General features: G+C 46.4%; 1 protein-coding gene across 1 annotated transcript in view; it reads left to right on the top strand.

Annotated features, from left to right (window-relative positions):
• Nucleotides 1-15,267, top strand: part of DNAH3 (dynein axonemal heavy chain 3) — a 215,466-nt gene extending 200,199 nt beyond the window's left edge. Inside the window, 5 exon segments of the mRNA XM_017850181.1 lie at nucleotides 3,399-3,566; nucleotides 6,791-6,933; nucleotides 11,489-11,693; nucleotides 12,902-13,039; nucleotides 14,872-15,267. Of these exon segments, the coding sequence (XP_017705670.1) occupies nucleotides 3,399-3,566; nucleotides 6,791-6,933; nucleotides 11,489-11,693; nucleotides 12,902-13,039; nucleotides 14,872-15,225 (1,008 nt within the window). The 3' untranslated portion in view covers nucleotides 15,226-15,267.
• The last annotated feature ends 6,806 nt before the right edge of the window (nucleotides 15,268-22,073 follow it).

Raw genomic sequence — 22,073 nt, 5'->3', positions numbered from 1 at the left:
GTTTACAGGTTAGGCGCGGTGGCTCATGTCTGCAATCCCAGCACATTGGGAGGCTGAGGTGGGTGCATCACTTGAGCTCAGGAGTTTGAGACCAGCCTGACCAACATGGTGAAATGCAGTCTCTTCTAAAAATATAAAAATTAGCCAGGTGTGGTGGCACCTGCGTGTAATCCGAGCTACTTGGGAGGTTGAGGCAGGGGAACTGCTTGAACTGGGAGGTGGAGGTTGTGGTGAACTGAGACCATGCCACTGCACTCCAGCCTGAGTGACAAAGTGAGACCGTCTCAAAAAAAAAAAAAAAAAAAAAAGAGCTTCCTTGTATTGATCACCTGTGGAACAGAAAACTCTCAAATCGTATTTTCCGCTACTCTCACACCACAACCACCACCACCATCAACACAGAAGAAGACTTCTGTGACCAAATGTGTGGAGGTTCCCCCTTCCCCACATACTAAGCAGTAGACACCAACTGGGTGTCCTCTAATTCAATTCCAATACCATCTACCTGGTAATAGTGTCAGATCCCACAGGCTGAGGGCTCAGTCCCCAGTTCTTTCCCCCACCCCAGACACCAGTCACAAGTCCCGGCCTCAAGAACTGACCAACCAGCTTCATGTTGGGGTTCCCACTGCTCCCCCTTTAATTGAAATTAATTCAATTAATTTGCTGGAGCGGCTCACAGAACTCAGAGAAACACTTAGGTTTATCGGTTTATTAAAGGAATATTACAAAAGATATAGATGAAGAGATGCATAGGGTGAAGTATGGCGGAAGGAGTGGGAACTTCCATGCCCTCCCTGGGTGAAATACCCTCCAGGAACCTCCATGTGGTCAGCTGTCCAGAAGCTCCCTGCACCCAGTCCTCTTGGGTTTTTATGGAAGTTGCATGACATCCCCCAGAGTATAGGGCAGGACCCTGTCTCTCTAGGTGGAGTCTTAAGACTCACAATCAGGCCAGGCGCAGTGGTTCATACCTGTAATCCCAGCACTTTGGAAGGCTGAGGCCGGTGGATGGCTTGAGGTCAGGAGTTTGAGACCAGCCTGACCAATGTGGTGAAATTCTCTACTAAAAATACAAAAATTAGCCGGGTGTGATGGCGTGCACTTGTTAGTCCCAATTACTCAGGAGGCTGAGGTGGGAAGATTGCTTGAGCCCAGGTGGCAGAGGTTGCAGTGAACCAAGATCCCACCACTGCACTCCAGCCTGGGCCACAGAGTGACCCTGTCTAAAAAAAAAAAAAAAAAAAAAAAAGACAATCAGAAAGATAGGGGAAGATTTGAGTCTTGCTTGAGGGCAGGTAAAAGGAGGGCAAGAGAAGGTCAGAGAGATTCTGTTTCCTGTGGCCTGCCCCTAAGGCCTAACACACCCAACATTATAACAGGTGACTGTAACAAGGGCTAGGGGAGTTAGAAGCCAGGAACCATGGATGAAAACCAGTAGATATATATATAACACCACAACCTGTCACATGCCAAGGCCTGATTCCTTCTGTGGATGAAAAGAGTCTCTTTCTTACTTTGTAAAATATTTGAAGAGATTTATTCTGAGCCAAATATGAGTGACCATGGACTGTGACACAGCCCTCAGGAGATCCTGAGAACATGTGCTCCAGGTGGTCGGGGTGCAGCTTGATTTTATACATTTTAGGGAGCACATGAGGCATCAATCAAATGCATTTAAGATATCCATTGGTTCAGTCCAGAAAGGCAGGACAACTCAAAGTGGAGGCTAGCAGGTTATAGGTAGATTTAAACATTTTCTGATTGGCAATTGGTTGAAAGAGTTATTATCAATAGAAAGGAATGCCTGGGTTATGATAAGAGGCTGTGGAGACCCAAGTTTTATTATGCAGATGAAACCTCCAGGTAGCAGGCTTCAGAGAGACTAGATTGTAAATGTTTCTTATCAGACTTAGGGTCTGTATGTTGATGGTAATGCTGCAGGGGTATAATGAGGCATGTCTGACCCCCACTTCCCCTCATGGCCTGAACCAGGCATTCAGGTTAAATTTTAGAGTGCCCTGGACGAGGAGGAAGTCCATTCAGGTGGTTGGAGGGTCTTAGGATTTTACTTTTGGTTTATACTTCATAACTACACTTGTTTTTCCATTTACGGATAAGGAAACTGGGGTTTCAGATGACAAACTCAAGTGTACATAGTTTCGTTATCGGAAGGGGGTCCAGATCCAGACCCAAAGGGATGGTTCTTGGATCTTGCACAAGAAAGAATTCGGAGCAAGTCTATAGGGTAAAACGAAAGCAAGTTTATTAAGAAAGTAAAGGAGGCCAGGCACAGTGGCTCACACCTGTAATCCCAGCATGTTGGGAGGCCAAGGAGGGCGGATCACGAGGTCAGGAGATCAAGACCATCCCTACTAACATGTGAAACCCCATCTCTACTAAAAATACAAAAAATTAGCTGGGTGTGGTGGCATGCGCCTGTAATCCCAGGCTGAGGCAGTAGAATTGCTTGAACCCGGGAGGCGGAGGTTACAGTGAGCTGAGATAGTGCCACTACACTCCAGCCTGGGAGACAGCAAGACTCTGTCTCAAAAAAAAAAAAAAGGAAGTAAAGGAATAAAGAATGGCTGCTTCATAGACAGAGCAATGGCATGGGTTGCTGCTCAACTGTTTATACTTACAGTTATTTCTTGATTATATGCTAAACAAGGGGTGTATTATTCATAAGTTTTCTGGGAAAGGGGTGGGCAATTCCAAGAAATGAGGATTCCTCCCCTTTCTAGACCATATAGGGCAACTTCCTGGCGTCATGACATCTGTAAACAGTCATGGCGCTGGTGGGAGTGTCTCATAGCATGCTAATATATTATAATGAGTGTGTAACTAGAGGTCACTTCCGTGGCCATCTTGGTTTGGGGGTATTTGACTGGCTTCTTTACCACAACCTGTTTTATCAGTAAGGTCTTTGTGACCTATATCTTGTGCTGACTCCTGTCTCATCCTGTGACTAAGAATGCCTTCAGCTCCTAACAATGCAGCCCAGTGGGTCTCAGCCTTAGTTTACTCAGCTCCTATACAAGATGGAGTCGCTCTGGTTTGAATGCCTCTGACAGTTTGGGATAGAGCTAGGATCCAAACTCAGTTCTGTCTGGGTCCAAAGCCAGGCCCACTGGGGGAGCAGAGAGGAAGCCAGGGTGGGCTGAGAGATAATTCAGCCCCATCTGCTTTCATGCACACTCCCCAGAAAACTGTATGAGGGAGGGCTAGGGATGTGTTCGCCCAGCCTGTGTGTGTATATGTGTGTGTGTGTGTGTGTGTGTGTGACCTGTGCTACTGATGCAGTGTGATTCCTGTTCTGATTGGGTTCTGCTAAGCCTGGAGTCATCTGTGGGATTCCGGGGTCCCTCATTTATTTTAACTGAAGATTTCCCTTCCAGTCCTATATCGACTATCTCAGGAGCCTCCCCATCACAGCCCACCCAGAAGTGTTCGGCCTCCATGAGAACGCAGACATCACCAAAGACAACCAGGAAACCAACCAGCTGTTTGAGGGGGTCCTGCTGACCCTCCCTAGACAGTCAGGAGGAAGTGGCAAGTCTCCTCAGGTAACTGGGCTGGGGAAAGGGGGCTCAATCCTATTTCCCAGGCAGTTCTCCATCTAGTGGGCACACAGGATTGGAGGATGACCAAGAAGGCAGAGAGCAGGGGCCTGGCAGCCTCCTGGCCAGTGGCAGGGAAGGGGCACTGTGGCCTTACTGCCAGGAGTCCTTATATCCAGAGCTGCAAGGGAACCAGCATGTCCAGAATGTCAGCTATTCCTGTATAACTTTTACGTTTTCTGCTATATCCACCTATCAGCTATACCCCATTTACATAATGGGTTTTTTGCTTTTTTCTTTTTCTTTTGCTTTTTTTTCTACATAATGTTTTAAAACTCTCTTCTTTTTTTTTTTTTTAATTTAAAAGATTGCACATCAGAACCATAAGTGGAAACCCAGTATCATTTCCATAAAGTCATGATAGGCATAAAAAGAAAATGAAAGCTGAACAGTTGGTGTTTTTTGGTTTCTGTTTGTTGTTATTGTTTTCTTTTCTTTTTAATTTTTTTTTTTTTTTTTTTTTTTTTTTTTTTTTGAGACACAGTCTGGCTCGGTCACCTAGGCTGGAGTGCAGTGGTGTGATCTTGTCTCACTGCAACCTGGCCTCCCAGGCTCAAGCAATTCTCCCGCCTGAGCCTCCTGAGTAGCTGGGACTACAAGCACATGCCACCATGCCCAGCTAAATTTTTTTGTATTTTTTGTAGAGGCAGTGTTTCACCAAATTGTCCAGGATCGTCTCAAACTCCTGGGCTCGAGCAGTCTGTTCATGTTGGCTTCCCAAAGCGCTGGGATTATAGGCATGAGCCACCGCTCCCAGCCTGAACAGTTGTTAAGTTCTTCCTGGATAATGTTGCTGGCCAAAACCCCTGAGCTGAGGCTTTGCTGGCTTCTTGTTAAAAGGAGAATGATGTGTGAGTGTCTTAAGAATTGGCACTGACCCGAAACTTTATTTTTGAAAGGAATGAAAAGAGAAAGATGGTCAGAACTTGACAAGAGGCCAGGTGCGGTGGATCACACCAGTGGTCCCAGCACTTTGAGAGGTTGAAGCAGGAGATCACTTGAGGCCAGGAGTTCGAGGCCGGCCTGGGCAACAGAGGGAGACCACATCTCTACAAAAAAAAAGTTTTTTTAAGTTAACCGAGGGCTGGGCACCATGGCTCATCCTGTAACCCTAGCACTTTGGGAGGCCGAGGCGGGTGGATTGCTTGAGCCAAGGAGTTCGAGACCAGCCTGAGCAACATGGCAAAACACCGTCAAAACAAAAAAATTAGCCGAGCTTGGTGGTGCGCACCTGTAATCCCAGCCACTCAGGAAGCTGAGGTGGGAGGATCACTTGATTCCGGGCTGTGGAGGCTGCAGTGAGCTGAGCTTGCACCACTGCACTCCAGCCTGGGTGACAGAGTGAGAGACCCTGTCTTAAAAAAAAAGTTAACTGGGGCCAGGCGCGGTGGCTCACGCCTGTAATCCTAGCACTTTGGGAGGCCAAGGTGGGTGGATCACAAGGTCAGGAGATCGAGACCATCCTGGCTAACATGGTGAAACCCCGTCTCTACTAAAAATACAAAAAATTAGCTGGGCGTGGTGGCAGGCGCCTGTAGTCCCAGCTGCTTGGGAGGCTGAGGCAGGAGAATGGCGTGAACCTGGGAGGCGGAGCTTGCAGTGAGCTGAGATCTCGCCACCGCACTCCAGCCTGGGCGACAGAGCGAGACTCCGTCTCAAAAAAAAAAAAAAGTTAACTGGGTGTGGTGGTGCATGCCTGTAGTCGCAGCTACTAAGGGGGCTGAGGCGGAAGGATCACTTGAGCTCAGGAGGTCAAGACTGCAGTGAGCTGTGATCGTGCCTTTGCACTCCCACCTGGATGACAGAGTGAGACACTATCTCAAAACAATAACAACAACAACAATGAAGAAAACTCCAAAACCTGAAAGAGTAACTTTCTCACCACGTGACTCGACATGATTTTTCTGTGTCCTGGAAACAACCTAAAATCCTGAGTACATCTAATAGTCCCAGTCCACTCTTTGTGATTCACTGACCCAGGCCACCTTCATTAGTCTACAAACAACGAGAGAAACAAATCCTGAGAGAGAGAGTGAGCGGCTTCCAGGCCTTCATAAAATCAAGGACAGAGCCAGAGCCAGAGCCACCATCTCCTGACTCCACCTGCTTCCTCTCCCATCCCTTTCCTTCTCCACCTTCCAAACTCCCTCCTGTTCAACCCCTCCCAACTGTAGAACTTGCTAATTTGCTTTCATGATTTGGTTCCTAGTGCCATTAAGTATCACTGGTATGAAGGTACACCAGCCTGGTTGGTGTGTCCCGACGTAGGAGTGGAAATTCCCCTCACAGTGGGAAGAGGGAAAGAAGTATACATCCCAGCCTCCCTCATCCACAGGACCGCAGGGTGTCTGTCTCTCCCACACCCAGGTCTTGTTCCTCCTTGAGCCTCCAGGCCTTTCCCCTCCCTACTTGGCTAAGCTCAGGGTTCTATGCTTTTCTTGCTCAATGCTGAAGCATGGCCTGCTGCCTTCCCAGGTGTCATGGGCACTGAGAAAGGGTCCCGTGGCATCAGGAGCTAATCCTCAGGGGCCTGAGGCTGTGGGAGATTCTCGCCCAGGTGTGACATTGAAGACAGAGGCTCGGTGCTGCCCTGAAGCCTGCTGGCCCTTCGGCTCTTGCCTGAGGTGTCAGGACAGGACCCTTTTTTTTTTACTTTTAGACAGGGTCTCCCTCTGTCACCCAGGCTGGAGTGCAGCGGCCAGATCTCAGCTCACTGCAACATCTGCCTCCTGGGTTCAAGTGATTCTCCTGCTTCAGCCTCCCAAATAGTTGGGACCACAGGCATGCAGCACCATGCACAGCTAATTTTTGTATTTTTTGTAGAGACTGACTTTTGCTATGTTGCCCAGGCTGGTCTCAAAGTCCTGGACTCAAGCGATCCACCCACTTCGGCCTCCTAAAGTGCTGGAATTACATACGTGAGCCACCGTGCCCTGCCAAGGACAGGACTCTACTCTTCTGGGCCAAGAGGCGATGTCCTCCCCAAGGCTGGTGGGGTGATGAGGGACTCCTTTCCCCACCGGAGGCAGAAATGGCTTCGGTTGGAGAGTTCTCAGGAAAGTCCCACAGAATACATTTGAAAAGCCAGATGCTTAGTACTTCAAGTGTATCCAAAGCCACATCCTGCAGGGCTTGCTTCTCACTCACCTCTCTTCTGCCTGCACTTTAAGGAAGTGGTTGAGGAGTTGGCGCAAGACATTCTCTCCAAGCTTCCGAAAGACTTCGACCTGGAAGAGGTCATGAAGTTGTACCCCGTGGTCTATGAGGAATCCATGAACACAGTCCTAAGGCAGGAGCTCATCAGATTCAACAGGTGGGCCGGATGATGTAGCTCGAATCCTGGGAGGTGGAACGTGAGGAGTAGGATCTAACAGGCAGTAGCTGAGAAGGGGTTGCTATGCAGAGGAAGTGGTTTGCCCCACCCATATTAGGGGTGTGAATAGGGGCTGTGAACAGGGCCATCCCCAGCACATGCTGACCCTGGGTTGAATCATTCCTTCTATTCATTCATTCCCATTCATTCATCTGACATCTATAAAGTTAGGCAAAAACCAGTATCAAGCACAGGTTAATAGTAAAAGTAGTCATTAGAGCCACTTTTCTTTTTCTTTCCTGGGTTGAGGTCTCTCTGTCGCCCAAGTTGGAGTGCAGTGGTGTGATCACGACTCATTGCAGCCTCCAACTCCTGGGCTCAAGCAATCCTCCCACCTCAGCCTCCTGAGTAGCTGAGTCTACAGATATGGGCCGCCATACCCGGCTAATTTTTTATTTTTTATTTTTTATAGAGATGGAGTTTTGACATGTTGGCCAGGCTGGTCTCGACCTCCTGGCCTCAAGTAAGCCTCCAGCCGTGGCCTCCTAAAGTGCTGGGATTATAGGTGGGAGCCATTGCACCTGGCCAAGAGCCATTTGTATTGAGCCTTTAGTGACAGGTATGGTTCTAAACACTATGCATGGGTCTTATTCAAAGTATGCAACAGGGCTGGGCACAATGGCTAATGCCCGTAATTACAGCACTTTGGGAAGCAGAGTAGGGAGGATCACCTGAGGCCAGAAGTCCAAGATCAGCCTGGGCAACAGAGAAAGACCCCATCTCTCCAAAAAAAAAAAAAAAAAAAAAAGGCAGGCATGGTGGTGCACGGCTACAGTCCCAGCTACTTGGGAGGGTGAGGTGGGAAGATCTCTTGGAGGCCAGGAGCTCAAGGTGGCAGTGAGCTATGATCTTGCCACTGCACTCCAGCCTGGGTGACAGAGAAAGACCCTATCCCTTAAACACACACACACACACACACACACACAATAGTCTTTTGAAACATGTCCAGTTATTAATCCTGCTACCAGCATTTTACAAATAAGAAAATTGAGGCTGAGCGTGATCACTCACGCCTATAATCCCAGCATTTTGGGAGGCAAGCCGGGAGGATTGCTTGAGCCCAGGGGTTTAAAACCAGCCTGGGCAATATGGCCAGACCCCATCTCTTAAAGAAAAAATAAAACAACAACAACAAACAACCCTGAGATTCAGAAGGGTTAAGACTTGCCCAAGGTTGCTCAGTATTCAGTAATTCAATGGGAAAACTCAGTTTAAACCCAGAACGAAGTGTGATTCCAGAGCCCATGTACTTGGCCAATATGTGAAATCTGGGTAAATCTAGAAAGGGGTGGTAGACGCTCATCCCAGTGCCTCTACGACACAGTTAGGGGTGCTATAGGCTGGCCATGGGGCCAGGATCTCTGGCCTTGTATTCTAGTCCTCTTCTCCTCCAGTTATTACAGCATGGAGCCCAGTGGGATCACCTGGATTTGATTTCTAAATAGTCAAAACTGAAAGGGTTACCAAAGACCATCTAGGCCAGATGAGGAAACTGAGGTCCAGAGATGACTGTGATTTAATGTAGGTCTCAAGTGACTCAGAGCCAAGTGGGCTAAAACTTATCACTTCTGCTTCCAAGAGCTAGGTCTTGCTCCAGACACTCCACGTGTTACTGCCTCTATTCTGTCTCATTGGGTCATTGCTCCGTTTTAAGGACAGCCCTGATTCCAGAGGACTAGGGGGCTGGAGGAATGTTATTTGAGAGGTGCTTGGCTTCCTGAGTTTTAGGGTTACTCCTTTTTTTTTTTTTTGGAGACAGAGTCTCGCTCTTGTCGCAGACTGGAGTGCAGTGGCGTGATCTCGGCTCACTACACCTCCACCTGCCAGGTTCAAGAGATTCTCCTGCCTCAGCCTCTGGAGTAGCTGGGATTACAGGCACATGCCACCATGCCCGGCTAATTTCTGTACTTTTAGTAGAGATGGCGTTTCGCCCTGTTGGCTAGGCTGATCTCGGGTGATACACCCACCTCAGCCTCCCAAAGTGCTGGGATTATAGGCGTGAGCCACTGCGCCTGGCCTAGGGTTACTCTTTAGAGTCAACAGGCAGTTGGCTATAGCAGGGACCAAGCAAGGTATGGGGTGTGAGCCTAGGACGAGGCCACCTCTGTTGTGAGTCAGACACCGTGGCATGATGGGCTGTAGTCCCGGACTGTCCAACTGGACACCAAAACTAATGGCTTCCCTCTTCCGCTGTCATTCTCCTCTAAGGCCACTGGAGCTCTTTCTTGGTGGTTGCAGGGGCTTTCACCGGCCTTTACCGCTGGGCATTCTATAAAGGAGAGCAAGCCAGGCGTGGTGGCTCAGGCCACCCAGCACTGTAATCCCAGCACTTTAGGAGGCTGAGGGGGGCAGATTGCTCAGGAGTTGGAGACCAGCTTGGGCAACATGGCAAAACCCGTCTCTACCAAAAATATAAAAAATTATCTGGGCGTTGTAGAACCAGCTACTCGGGAGACTGAGGAGGGAGGATTGCTTGGGCCTGGGAGGTGGAGGTTTCAGTGAGCCAAGATTGCACCACTGCACTCCAGCCTGGGTAATAGAGTAAGACACTGTCTCAAAAGAAAAAAAAAAAGGGAAACCAATCGTATTTTCCAACAATGGTCAGGATTAATCATCTCCCCACTATCTTTTTTTTCTTTCTTTTTTTTCTGCCTTTTCACCCAGTGGTATAGGAAGCCCAGAATGATTCAGCGACAGTTCAGCTTCCAATTCGGGGGAACTGTGACTGTGTCTTCTGGGCAAGTGTTCTTTCCTTGGGTACTAAAACCTTAAAACTAGCAGAACTCATAGTTGCAAGAATAGAAAGAGAATCTTTGCAAATAGGTCTTTAGGTATAATAGAGGTCTGTGGTGTAATCCCTCAGATGGTAGCTTTTACCCTTGACTGCTTATCCAACACATGTCTGAATTTTACATTCCTTTTTTTTTTTTTTTTGAGACAGAGTTTCGCTCTTGTCACCCAGGCTGGAGTGCAATGGCATGATCTCAGCTCGGTTCACTGCAACCTCCACCTTTTGGGTTCAAGCGATTCTCCTGCCTCAGCCTCCCGAGTAGCTGGAATTACAGGTGTGCGCCACCACGCTCAGCTAATTTTGTATTTTTAGTAGAGATGGGGTTTCACCATGTTGGTCAGGTCAGTCTCAAACTCCTGACCTCAAGTGATCCACCCACGTCGGCCTCCCAAAGTGCTGGGATTACAGGCGTGAGCCCCCACACCCGGCCACATTCCTCTTGATACAATGGTTTGGTGGTTACACATCCAGAAATCCTTTTCCTGCATGTGTCATTCTCATGTCCATTCAGTTGAGATTCCATAAATCTTTGGAGATGAAAAGCTCTTTGTAGTGGCAGATTCTTTGGTCTCCTCAGGTGAATTCCCTCCGGGCTTGGCTGGGCCTTGTAACACAGAGGTCAGAGGGAGAGGCAGGTGAATTTGACATCTCCCAGGCTGCCCTTCAGTTGCCTTTTCTCAGGCGTGCACCTTATAGTTGATAAAAAAGGACCTTGGGCCAGGCGTGGTAGCTCATCTGTAATCCCAGCACTTTGGGAGGCAGAGATGGGAGGATTACTTGAGTTTAGGGGTTTGAGACCAGCTTGGGCAGGAGACCTTGTGTCTACTTAAAAAAAAAAATCGGGTAGGCATGGTGGCATGTGCCTGTAGTCCCAGCTACTCAGGAGACTCAAGGTGGGAGGATTCCTTGAGCCTGGGAGATCGAGGCTGCAGTGAGCCATGACTGCACCATTGCACTCCCCTGGGTGACAGGGCAAGACTCTGTCTCAAAAAAAAAAAAAAAAAGAACAACTTTGACAATAGGAATCGAAAGCCTTAAAACTGCGTGCTTTCTGACCTAGAAATATTTTTAGTAATAATTTAAAATTTGCAAAAAGATTGAGATGGATGAATTTTGCTAGCAATGTTGTTGATAGTGACAACAATCTAGAAATAACATGTCAACAATAGAGGAATAAACAAAATGGAACACTTTGCAGTCATTAAAATGGAACCTGCAGACAGGCATGGTGATGCACACCTGTAGTCCCAGCTACTCCAGAGGCTGAGGCAGGAGGATCACTTGAGCCCAGGAGTTCGAGGCTGCAGTGAGCTATGACTGCATTACTGCACTTCAGCCTGGATGACAGAGTGAAACCCCATCTCTGAAAAAAAAAAAAAGAAAAAAGGACAATTTAGGTCTCTATTTATTGAATTGGATACATGTTTCCTATATGCTAAGAAAGAAAAACAGATTGCAGAAATATAGTATGATCTCATTTAAAATAATTTGTGTTTACATAGAGAAAAATCTGGAAAGATATACATCAATGTTATCTTTAGGTAGCAAGGTAATGGGTGATTTAATTTTTTCTCAGTTAATGACTGTGCATTAATTAACTGACATTTTAAAGGGGGAATAAGTACAAGGACACAGGAGTCAGTGGGCTTGGGTAGAATGCGGCCACCGGAGAGCCCAGCTCAGCCAGCTCCTCTGTTCTTGCAGGCTGACCAAAGTGGTTCGGAGGAGCCTCATCGACCTTGGCCGAGCCATCAAAGGACAGGTCCTGATGTCCTCGGAGCTAGAGGAAGTCTTTAACAGCATGCTTGTGGGTAAAGTACCAGCCATGTGGGCAGCCAAGTCTTACCCATCACTGAAGCCCCTGGGGGGCTACGTGGCTGACCTGCTGGCCCGCCTGACGTTCTTCCAGGTACCTGGGAGTCAGGGGTAACTGGGAACTTGGCATGCTCACTTAGGTGGAGAGGACATTCTGCTATGACAGACTAGAGGCAGGGGGAGGAGGGCAGGCAGCCACAGAGCATCCTAGATTGAGCCTCTGGAAACAGTCTTCCCAGAGTTAGAAGGAGAAGGGAGACTCGAAAGTTCTTGAAAAGATTATAGATGCCTGGGCACAGTGGCTCACATCTGTATTCCCAGCACTTTGGGAGGCCGAGGCGGGTGGACCACTTGAGGTCAGGAGTTCGACACCAGCCTGGCCAGCATGGTGAAGTCCCATCTTTACTAAAAATACCAAAAAAATTAGCCGGGAGTGGTGGCTCATGCCTGTAGCCTCAGCTACCTGGGAGGCTGAGGCAGGAAAATGACTTGAACCTGGGAGGCAGAGGTTGCAGTGAGCTGAGATCGCGCCATTGCACTCCAGCCTGGGCGACAGAGCAAGACTCCATCTGGAAAAAAAAAAAAAAAAAAAAAAAGATTCTGGAGCCAGGAACAGGAACTAGAATAAATATCACAAACTGGTGGCTCACGGGATAGATTTGGACAATAATTATGTTTGGTTTGGCTGCCTGGTAATTTAAACATTTTTGAGCCAGCATGTAAACATTGGATTTTACATATAAAATCCAGATGTTTGTACTGCAAAAAATAGAAGACCTGAAACAGCGGGCCTGCATTCTCGCATGGTATAGCAACTATTGCTGGAGATGTGTGGCAGCTGCTCAGTTTAGGCAAGGTACATATTCTCCACTGCTACAGTCCCCACCACTCTCTGTTGTATCCCTGATATCAGCTTGCACCTGGGCTTTTCCTTTCTTTTCTTTGAGATGAAGTTTCACTCTTGTCGCTCAGGCTGGAGTGCAATGGCATGATCTCGGCTCACTGCAACTTCTGCCTCCTGGGTTCAAGCGATTCTCCTGCCTCACCCTCCCAAGTGGCTGGGACTACAGGCGCCCATCACCATGCCCAGCTAATTTTTGTAGTACCTGGGCTTTTCTTAAAGTATAAATATATTTTTTGTACCCTTATTTCAAAAGTGGGAAGAGAGAAGCTAAACCAAGAGGGCTGTTTCAAGAAAAATAAGAAAAAACATATTTTACATGGGACTTGTTTACATTACTTGCGTTTGAACTATCTTTGATGTGTTGCTGATTTTGAATCTTGATTTCTGTGGCTCTCCAGGAATGGATTGACAAGGGGCCCCCTGTGGTATTTTGGATCTCTGGATTCTACTTCACACAGTCTTTTTTGACTGGCGTCTCTCAGAATTATGCCCGGAAATATACCATCCCCATTGACCACATTGGATTTGAGTTTGAGGTAGGGGTGCTTTGGGTCAGGCTCACTCAAGGGGCTGACCAGAGAAAGCAATGTTGCCAGTTTCCTTATGAGTCAAAAAATGTGGATGTGTTAAGACCCAAATGCTTCTGAAGTGGTACATATGAAGTATTTAGCATAATTTACAGTAGCTCTAAAAGCTACTCCTAAAATAGAGGATTCCCAATGCTTTGTCTCTGTACAAAAAGGGAATCTTTCCAGATTCCATCAGAATACCAAGAAAAATGAAGGCACTCTCCCACTCTGTTTGTTCAACGGGGTGGACTCTTCATTTGGAAGAACGTTAATGCCCTTAGGTAGTCCTTCGCTTGGAGTAAAGTTAAAAGAATGGCCGATAGTCAAGCATCACCCTGTCATATATAGAGAGCGGCTCTGTAGAATGGCTAAGATTGACTGTTACAGAGCATTGTAGAATTTTAAATTATGTGGAAAGATCCTTTGTAATCATCTAGTTCAGAGGTCACAAACTGGTTGCCCTGTCTTCAGTCAGTTTATGAATGAACTTAACTTGATTAGTCTTTGAAGACAATGTTAACCCAAAATAAATACAACAAGAAGAAAAATGACTAGGATAAACATTGAAAAAAAGATAAAATCATCTTCCTTGATGTTGAAATGATTGTATACCTAGAAATCCAAAGTGATTAAAAACATAGAGTACTTTACTTGCAATGGTTCAACTTACAATTTTTTGATTTCACGGTGTGAAATCAATACACGTTCAGTAGAAACCACACTTTTGAGTACCCATACAACCATTCCCTTTTTCACTTTTAGTACAGTATTCAATAAATTACATAAGATACTCAACACTTTACTATAAAATAGACTTTGTGTTGGAATATTTCTGCCCAGCTACAGGCTATTGTAAGTGTTCCAAGCACATTTATGGGAGGCTGGGCTAAGCTATGATATTTGTTGTACATTAGGTATATTAAATGCAGTTTTGATTTACAATATGTTCAACTTATGATGGGTTTATCAGGACATAACCCCATTGTAAGTTGGGGAGCATCTGTAGAAGAATTCACAAAGTCACTGGATATTGGTTAAATTTGTAAAAATCAATATCTTTTTCCTATTCTTCCAATAGATACTTAGAATTAGAAATGGGAAAAACATTCCATTCACCATACAATTTTTTTAAAGTATAATTTGAATGATTTTAAGTGGAGCTTGTGCTGTCTGGTTCACCATAATCCCCACCCCTCCCTATTCTCCTATACTTTGTCCATTTTCTGCAATTACCTAAAGGAATTTGAGTTTACCACCCCTGCATCTAAGCAGTGGTGTGCTGGAGCTCACTCATATCAGCTCACCAGGGCCAACGGTTACATTTTCAGGCATTTTGTTAAATAGTTGGTAGTCTGAAATCGACCATGCTGGAAGTCTTTATACCACAGAAACTAGAAATCAAGGCTTTATTCTCCCCACACTCATCTCCAGAACTGTTTCCCCAGTCTGTCTCTGAATCTGAATCTAACCCCTCACTTTATAAATCCAGATCCAGAAAGGGAAGTGATTGTGCAAAGTCACTAAGCTAGTTAGAGATAATGTGTTAGAGTAATGTGACTCCTACTTGAGTGCATTCTCTAGCCCACCATTGGGAAGGGCAGCATACTGACTAGGAGTCAGGCCTGGCCCATGTATGGCGGGCAGGAATATTATCACAGAAGCCCCATTGTCCCTGGATCCTGGGAGAGGTAGATATTGCAGCCAGGTTGCACTTTGAGTATCAGAAGATTCCAGGCTCTTAAAGTTGCGCATGTAGGAAAATGGCAGGCAACGGAACTCATAGCTTTTTATTCTTCCAGGTAACCACACAAGAAACAGTGATAGAGAATAACCCTGAAGATGGTGCCTACATCAAAGGGCTTTTCTTAGAAGGTGCCCGTTGGGACAGGAAAACGATGCAGATTGGGGAATCTCTCCCTAAAATCCTCTATGACCCACTGCCCATCATTTGGCTGAAACCTGGGGAGAGTACAATGTTTCTGCATCAGGACGTTTATGTGTGTCCAGTCTACAAAACAAGTGCCCGCAGAGGAACCCTCTCCACCACAGGCCACTCTACCAACTATGTCCTCTCCATTGAGCTTCCAACAGACAGGCCCCAGAAGCACTGGATAAACCGAGGGGTGGCCTCACTGTGCCAGCTGGATAACTGATGGCATTGTCTCAAGACAGAAAATAAAAAGCATTTCATTCTTTTTGTTTTGCTTTGTTTTGTTTTGAGACATTGCTGTGTCACCCAGGCTGGAGTGCAGTGGCGTGATCTCAGCTCACTGCACCTTCTGCCTTCCAGGTTCAAGTGATTCTCGTGCCTCAGCCTCCTGAGAAGCTGGGATTACAGGCACGCACCACCATGCCAGGCTACTTTTTGTTTGTATTTTTAATAGAGACAGGGCTTTCACCATGTTGCCCAGGCTGGTCTCAAACTCTTGAGCTCAGGCAATCCGCCCCCACTTGGCCTCTCAAAGTGCTGGGATTACAGGCGCCAACGCGCCTGGCCAAAAGGCATTTCATTCTTGATGACAGTGGTGGTGGTGATGTTGATGACAACAATTATATTAACAGAGCAATTGCTATGAGCCAGGTATTTCACAGCAACTCTATAAAGTACATTCTTACTATTATCCTCATTTTATGGCTGCAGAAACCATGATACAGAGAAGATAAGTAATCTCCCCCAAATCAGATAGCTACTCAAGTAGTATTTGAACAAAGGCAGTGGGACTCTTCAAAATAGACTCTTGGTTAGTTGGCTAAGCTCCCTTAGGGTGATTTTCTTCTTCTTCTGAGACAGTTTCTCGCTCTGCAGCCCCTGCTGGAGTGCACTGGCACAATGTCGGCTCACTGCAACCTCCGCCTCCCAGGTTCAAGTGATTCTCATGCCTCAGCCTCCCAAATAGCTGGGATTACAGGCGTGCACCACCATGCCTGGCTAATTTTTGCATTTTTAGTAGTGACGGGGTTTTGTCATGTTGGCCAGGCTGGTCTTGAACTCCTGGCCTCAAGTGATCCACCCACCTTGGCCTCCCAAAGTGCTGGGATTACAGTTGTGAGCCATCGCACCTGGCCTTATTTTTTTCTTCTTATTTTGCTGTAACTGTCATTGAATTTCAATCACTTCTTTCCTAGTATATCCATAAGGGCTACCACCAAGGCCTCTCAAAGGCTGACAGAGGTTTGGGCCACTTTTATTTGCTAAGGCCCTTGATATATTTAAAATGGACTCTTTTTGGTATTTAAGGTTAAAAAATAAAATAAAATGCACTTTTCACAACAATCTTAGATGGGAGGTATTATCATCATTTGCACTTTACAGAGGAAAATGCAGAGATTTAGAAAAATAACTAGCCCAAAGTTCCACAGCTAGTCAGTGATAGAACTGGGACGCAATCGCTTCTCTACTAGCCTGCACAGATGGGTGGAAATTTCCGGAGGAAAGGGGAGGTGAGAGAAGCAATATTTATTGCATGCCTACTATATGCCATGCTTTGTGCCCAGGCCTTTCGATTTCTCACTTGATCCCCTGTGGTGGAAATGACTGTCCTCTCCCTTGGAGTTTCGGAGAGATTATGTTCCCTAAAATTGCCCCGCTTTTTCACGCTGCAAAGCCTGGTTTGTGCTGGTCTGGCTCTTGAACCCATGCATTTTTCACTGCCACATGCTGCCTCCCTGCCAAGGACTTGGCTCTGTTTTGATGTAGAATCTTAGAAGAGATGTGTAGCTCCAACTATACAACTGTGTCCAAGAAATTTCAATCACTTGCTTCTCCCCAGGGCCAGCTGGAAGAGACTCTTGAGGGAGATAAAAATCACATTCTTGATGCATTACTTCTTCACTAACTCTCTCATGTAGCCTTTTGCCACTAAGTGGCTTATTTCAGGGCCCTGTCTTGGTCACTTCGTAGTTGAGCAAAGACATGAGACTGTTTGGGGGGGTCTTCACGTGTCTGGCCTTGACTCCTCTGCCTCTTCACTAGAAGAAATGTTTTGAATCAGGGTCTTTGATGTTTTTTTTTTTTTTTGAGACCAAGTCTTGTTCTCTCACCTAGGCTGGAGTGCAGTGGCACGATTTCGGCTCACTGGAACCTTTGCCTCCCAGGTTTAGGTGATTCTCCTGCCTCAGCCTCCCATGTAGCTGGGATTACAGGTGCCTGCCACCATGCCTGGTTAATTTTTATATTTTTAGTAGAGATAGGGTTTCACCATGTTGGCCAGGGTGGTCTCAAACTCCTGACCTCAAGTGATCCACCCGTCTCGGCCTCCCAAAGTGCTGGGATTATAGGCGTGAGCCACTGTGCCCAGCCAACAGCTATTTTTTCAAGAAAATTTTTCCAATGGGGGAAAAATCAGAATGAACAGATAGCTGGAACTACCCTATTGTTCCAAATAAGATTGTTAGTCATTTTGGATAGAAGGATGGTCAGGATCTCAAATCCCTGAATCTTGGACTGGTAGGTAAGTCACAACACAAGCTGTAAAGGAGCTGTCAGTGAGGGGGTTGCTAAGAGAACAACTGAATTTTAATTATAGTTCTCCAACCACAGCTTCAGCAACAAAAAGCTGAGGGAGGCAGGGACTGGTCTCATTCCTCAAGGGTCAAGGGACAGACTGTTTTCTTATGATGGATTACATTTTTGTAATTTAAAAAATGTTCTCCACTTTGAAGAGAAAGACTGCCTGAAATTTGAGGTCATTTTCTATTCAGGCCAATGTGGTAGTTAATGTCTCCTCCTGTGAAAGAGCAATATGCTCTTCAGAAATCATGGTGAGTTAGAGGCTGTAGTCCTGGGGAAGAGATGGCCAGAGATCAGCTTGGTGAGAAGCAGAAGGCCCTGCCTATAAATAGCTCAGCAGATGACATCAGACAAACCTCGTTACCAAGCTAGTCCTTGTTCTTTAAAAATCTAGCTCTTGGGGACCGGGTGCAGTGGCTCACCCCTGTAATCCCAGCACCTTGAGAGGCCAAGGCAGGCGGATCACCTGAGGTCAAGAGTTCAAGACTATATTGGCCAACATGGTGAAATGTCTCCACTAAAAATACAAAAATTAGCTGGATGTGGTGGCGGGCGTCTGTAATCCCAGCTACTCAGGAGACTGAGGCATGAGAATCTCTTGAACCCAGGAGGTGGAGGTTGCAGTGGGCCGAGATTGTGCCATTGTACTCCAGCCTGGGTGACAAGAGCGAAATTGTCTCAAAAAAAAAAAAAAAAAAAAATCTAGCTCTTGGGTCAGCAGTTATGTTCAGTCCTTATCAGTGTTGGAAGATAATTACACTGAAGGTGGGGATGTAGGGAAGGTGGGTTCTGCCTTTGAGAGACTCAAGATGGGGATTTTATTGTTTTGGAGAGAAAGTGGGGAAAATGCTATTAAGAACAGAGCACAGGTTACATGGAAGGTTTGAGAGTAAATCAACAATTATGCTTTTGTGTAACAGTATATGCATGTTTGCAAAGGAGCTAGGCATGTAATACTCACATTTAGGAAAATGGAAGATACCCAAAGTCTGTCTAGCAATGAGATGGACTCCCATCCTGAAAAGGCTGGGTGAGAAGGCTGATTTCTACACTCAGTAGAGTAAGGCAAAAATGCAAATAATCAAAATCACCTTGAGTTACTTAGAAAGGAACTTTCCCATCTCCCATGATGGAGATGAGAGACATGTCTCACTTGGTCCAACACAGCCAGTTTTTCCTCCAATGCAGAAACAGATTGGTTTCACTGGCTGACCACCAGATGAAGTACTTGGCTTGATTTCGTAAGCTCTATGTTGCATGGGAAAAAATTAACTTTAGACATTAGAACCACCTCTGGACAGGGAAATGCCTCCACAATGAGACCAGCTGGAAGGAGAGTGGCTGAAGGAACGGCAGATTCATGTCTCCAATTCAAGGTAGGCTGGCCTATGTGCTCACTGAATGGGCATGGGAAGGCCAGAACACCTGCCAACATATTTACATTTCTCTGTCTCTCTTCGCCAAAGGCTTTGCTATGGTTTGAATGTGTCCCCCAAAGTTTATGTATTAGAAAATCCCCAAGCAAAAGTGTTGAGAAGTGCAACCATTAGGAGGTGACTAGGTCAGGAGGGCACAGATTAATGTTATTGCCAGAGTGGGTTTGTTATAAAAGTCAGTTCAGGCTGGGCGCAGTGGCTCACTCCTGTAATCCGAGCACTTCAGGTGGCCGAGGCGGGTGGATGATTTGAGGTCAGGAGTTTGAGACCAGCCTGGCCAACATAGTGAAACCCCGTCTCTACTAAAAATACAAATAAATAAATAAACAAGTAAATTAGCCAGGAGTGGTGGCTGGTGCCTGTAGTCCCAGCTACTTGGGAGGCTAAGGCAGGAGGATGGCGTGAACCCGGGAGGTGGAGCTTGCAGTGAGCTGAGATCGTGCCACTGTACTCCAGCCTTCTAGCCTGGGTGACAGAGCTAGACTCCGTCTCAAAACAACAACAACAAAAAAAACCAAAAAATTAGCCGAGTGTGGTGGCAGGCGCCTGTAATCCCAGCTGTTCGGGAGGCCGAGGCAAGAGAATCGCTTGAACCCGGGAGGCAGAGGCTGCAGTGAGCCAAGATCGTGCCATTGCACTCCAGCCTGGGCAACAAAGGCAAAACTCCATATCAGAGGAAATAAATAAATAAATAAAAATTAAAAAATAAAAGTCAGTTCAGCTCTGTCTTTCACCATGTGATGACTTCTGCCATATTATGACACAGAAAGAAGGCCCTCGCCAGATGTGGGCTCCTCAGATACGGACTTCCTAGCCTCTAGAACTGTAAGAGAGAAATCTCTGTTTTTTATAAATTACCCAGTCTCAGGTATTCTGTTATAGCAGCACGAAATGAACTAAGACAGAAAATTGGTACCAAGAAGTAGGGCTTCTGCAATAACAAGAATCTGAAAATGTGGAGGCAGCTTTGGAACTGGGTAATGGGTAGAGGCTGGAAGAATTTGGAGGAGCAGGCTAGAAAAAGCCTAGATTGTTGTGAATGGAGCATTAAGAGCAGTTCTCGTGAGGGTTCAGAAGACAGAAGCTGTAGTAGGAGCCTACATCTTCTAGAGGCTACTTAAGTGGTTGTGATCAAAATGTTGGTAGAAAATAGGAAAGACCATTCTGATGAGGTCTCAGATGGAAATGAGGAACAAGGTATTAGAAATTGGAGTAAAGTCCATCTTTGTTATACAGTTGCAAAGAACTTGGTGGAACTGTGTCTATGTCCTAGGACTTTGTGGAAGGCAGAACTTAAGAGTGATGCACGTATCTGGCAAAAAAAAAAAAAAAAAATCTAAGCAGCAAAGCATTCAAGGCATTGAATGGCTTCTTTTGGTGGCTTATAGTAAAATAAGAGAAGAAAGAAATGACTTAAAGCTGGAATGTGTAACGAAAAGGGAAGCAGAATAAGATTTGGAAAATTCTCAGCCTGTTGTCCAGGCTGGAATGACGTGGCATGATCTCTGCTCACTGCAACCTCCACCTCCTGGGTTCAAGCAATTCTTCTGCCTCAGCCTCCCAAGTATCTGGGATTACAGGTGCCTGCGACCACGCCCGGCTAATTTTTGTATTTTTAGTAGAGATGGGGTTTTGCCATGTTGGCCTGATCTCAGGTGATCCACCCACCTCAGCCTCCCAAAGTGCTGGGATTACAGGCATGAGCCACCATGCCTGGCCATAAATAATTTTTTTTTTTTTTTTTTTTTTTTGAGACGGAGTCTCGCTCTGTCACCCAGGCTGGAGTGCAGTGGCGCGATCTCGGCTCACTGCAAGCTCCGCCTCCTGGGTTCACGCCATTCTCCTGCCTCAGCCTCCCAAGTAGCTGGGACTACAGGCGCTCGCCACCTCGCCCGGCTAGATTTTGTATTTTTTAGTAGAGACGGGGTTTCACCCTGTTAGCCAGGATGGTCTCGATCTCCTGACCTCGTGATCCGCCTGCCTCGGCCTCCCAAAGTGCTGGGATTACAGGCTTGAGCCACCACGCCCAGCCTAATAAATAAATTTTAAAAAGCATGTTCAGTAGAGAAAATTAAGGGTTTGGCCAAGCAGCCCTTTTAAAAGAGATTAACATGAGTAGAAGGAAGCCAGGTTTTATTCATCAAGACGATGGGAAAATAACCCCAAAGGCATTTGAGAGCTCTTTGAGGCAAGCTAGGACCTTGAGGGCAAGTTTTCCAGAGAGATGCAGATAAATTCCAAGCTCAGGTGCCCCAGCCGTAGCTCAAGTGGACCCACATGGGGCTTGACCTGCCACTCCAGAAAGTACAAGCTGTAGATCAGTATACAATATATATATGTATTGCAACATCAAATTGCACCCTATAAATGGTACAATTATAATGTACAATTTGTCCCATTTCTGTTTAGATACGATGTGTCAATTAAAAAGGTAACTTTTAAAAAGTACAAGCCGTGAACCTTGGCAGCATCCACATGATGCTCATTCTACAGGTGCATAGAACACAAGTGCTGTGGTGCTTTGGCAGGCTCCACCTCCATCTCAAATAAGACAGTCGGGGGACTCAGGAAGAGATGTATCACAGGGGCAGGGCCATTTCAGAGTCCCCACTAGGGCAAAGGCTAGTGGAGCCATGAGAGTGGGGCAGTTCTTGAGGCCCCAAACAGTAAGGCTGCCAGTGTGTAACTCCAGCCTGGGAAAGCTACAGGGATGAGATTCCAACCCATGAGAGATGCTGGGTAGACTGAGCCCAGCTGCCTAAGGCCTTGGGGGGGGTCAGTTCCCAACCCAGTGTGCCCAGGACGTGGGACATGCAGTCAAAGACGATTATTCTGATATCTGAAGTTTTTTTTTTTTTTTTTTTTTTGAGATGGAGTCTCACTCTGTTGCCAGGCTGAAGTGCAGTGGCATGATCTTGGCTCACTGCAACCTCTGCCTCCTGGGTTCAAGCAATTCTCCTGACTCAGCCTCCTGAGTAGCTGGGGTTACAGGCATGTGCCACCACACCCAGCTAAATTTTGTACTTTTAGTAAAGACAGGGTTTCGTCATGTTGG

Source organism: Rhinopithecus bieti, unplaced genomic scaffold (assembly GCF_001698545.2).
Source record: "Rhinopithecus bieti isolate Rb0 unplaced genomic scaffold, ASM169854v2 scaffold_1918, whole genome shotgun sequence".
In the NCBI taxonomy this organism is placed as follows: Eukaryota; Metazoa; Chordata; class Mammalia; order Primates; family Cercopithecidae; genus Rhinopithecus; species Rhinopithecus bieti.
This window is presented reverse-complemented; position numbering and strand designations above follow the sequence as displayed.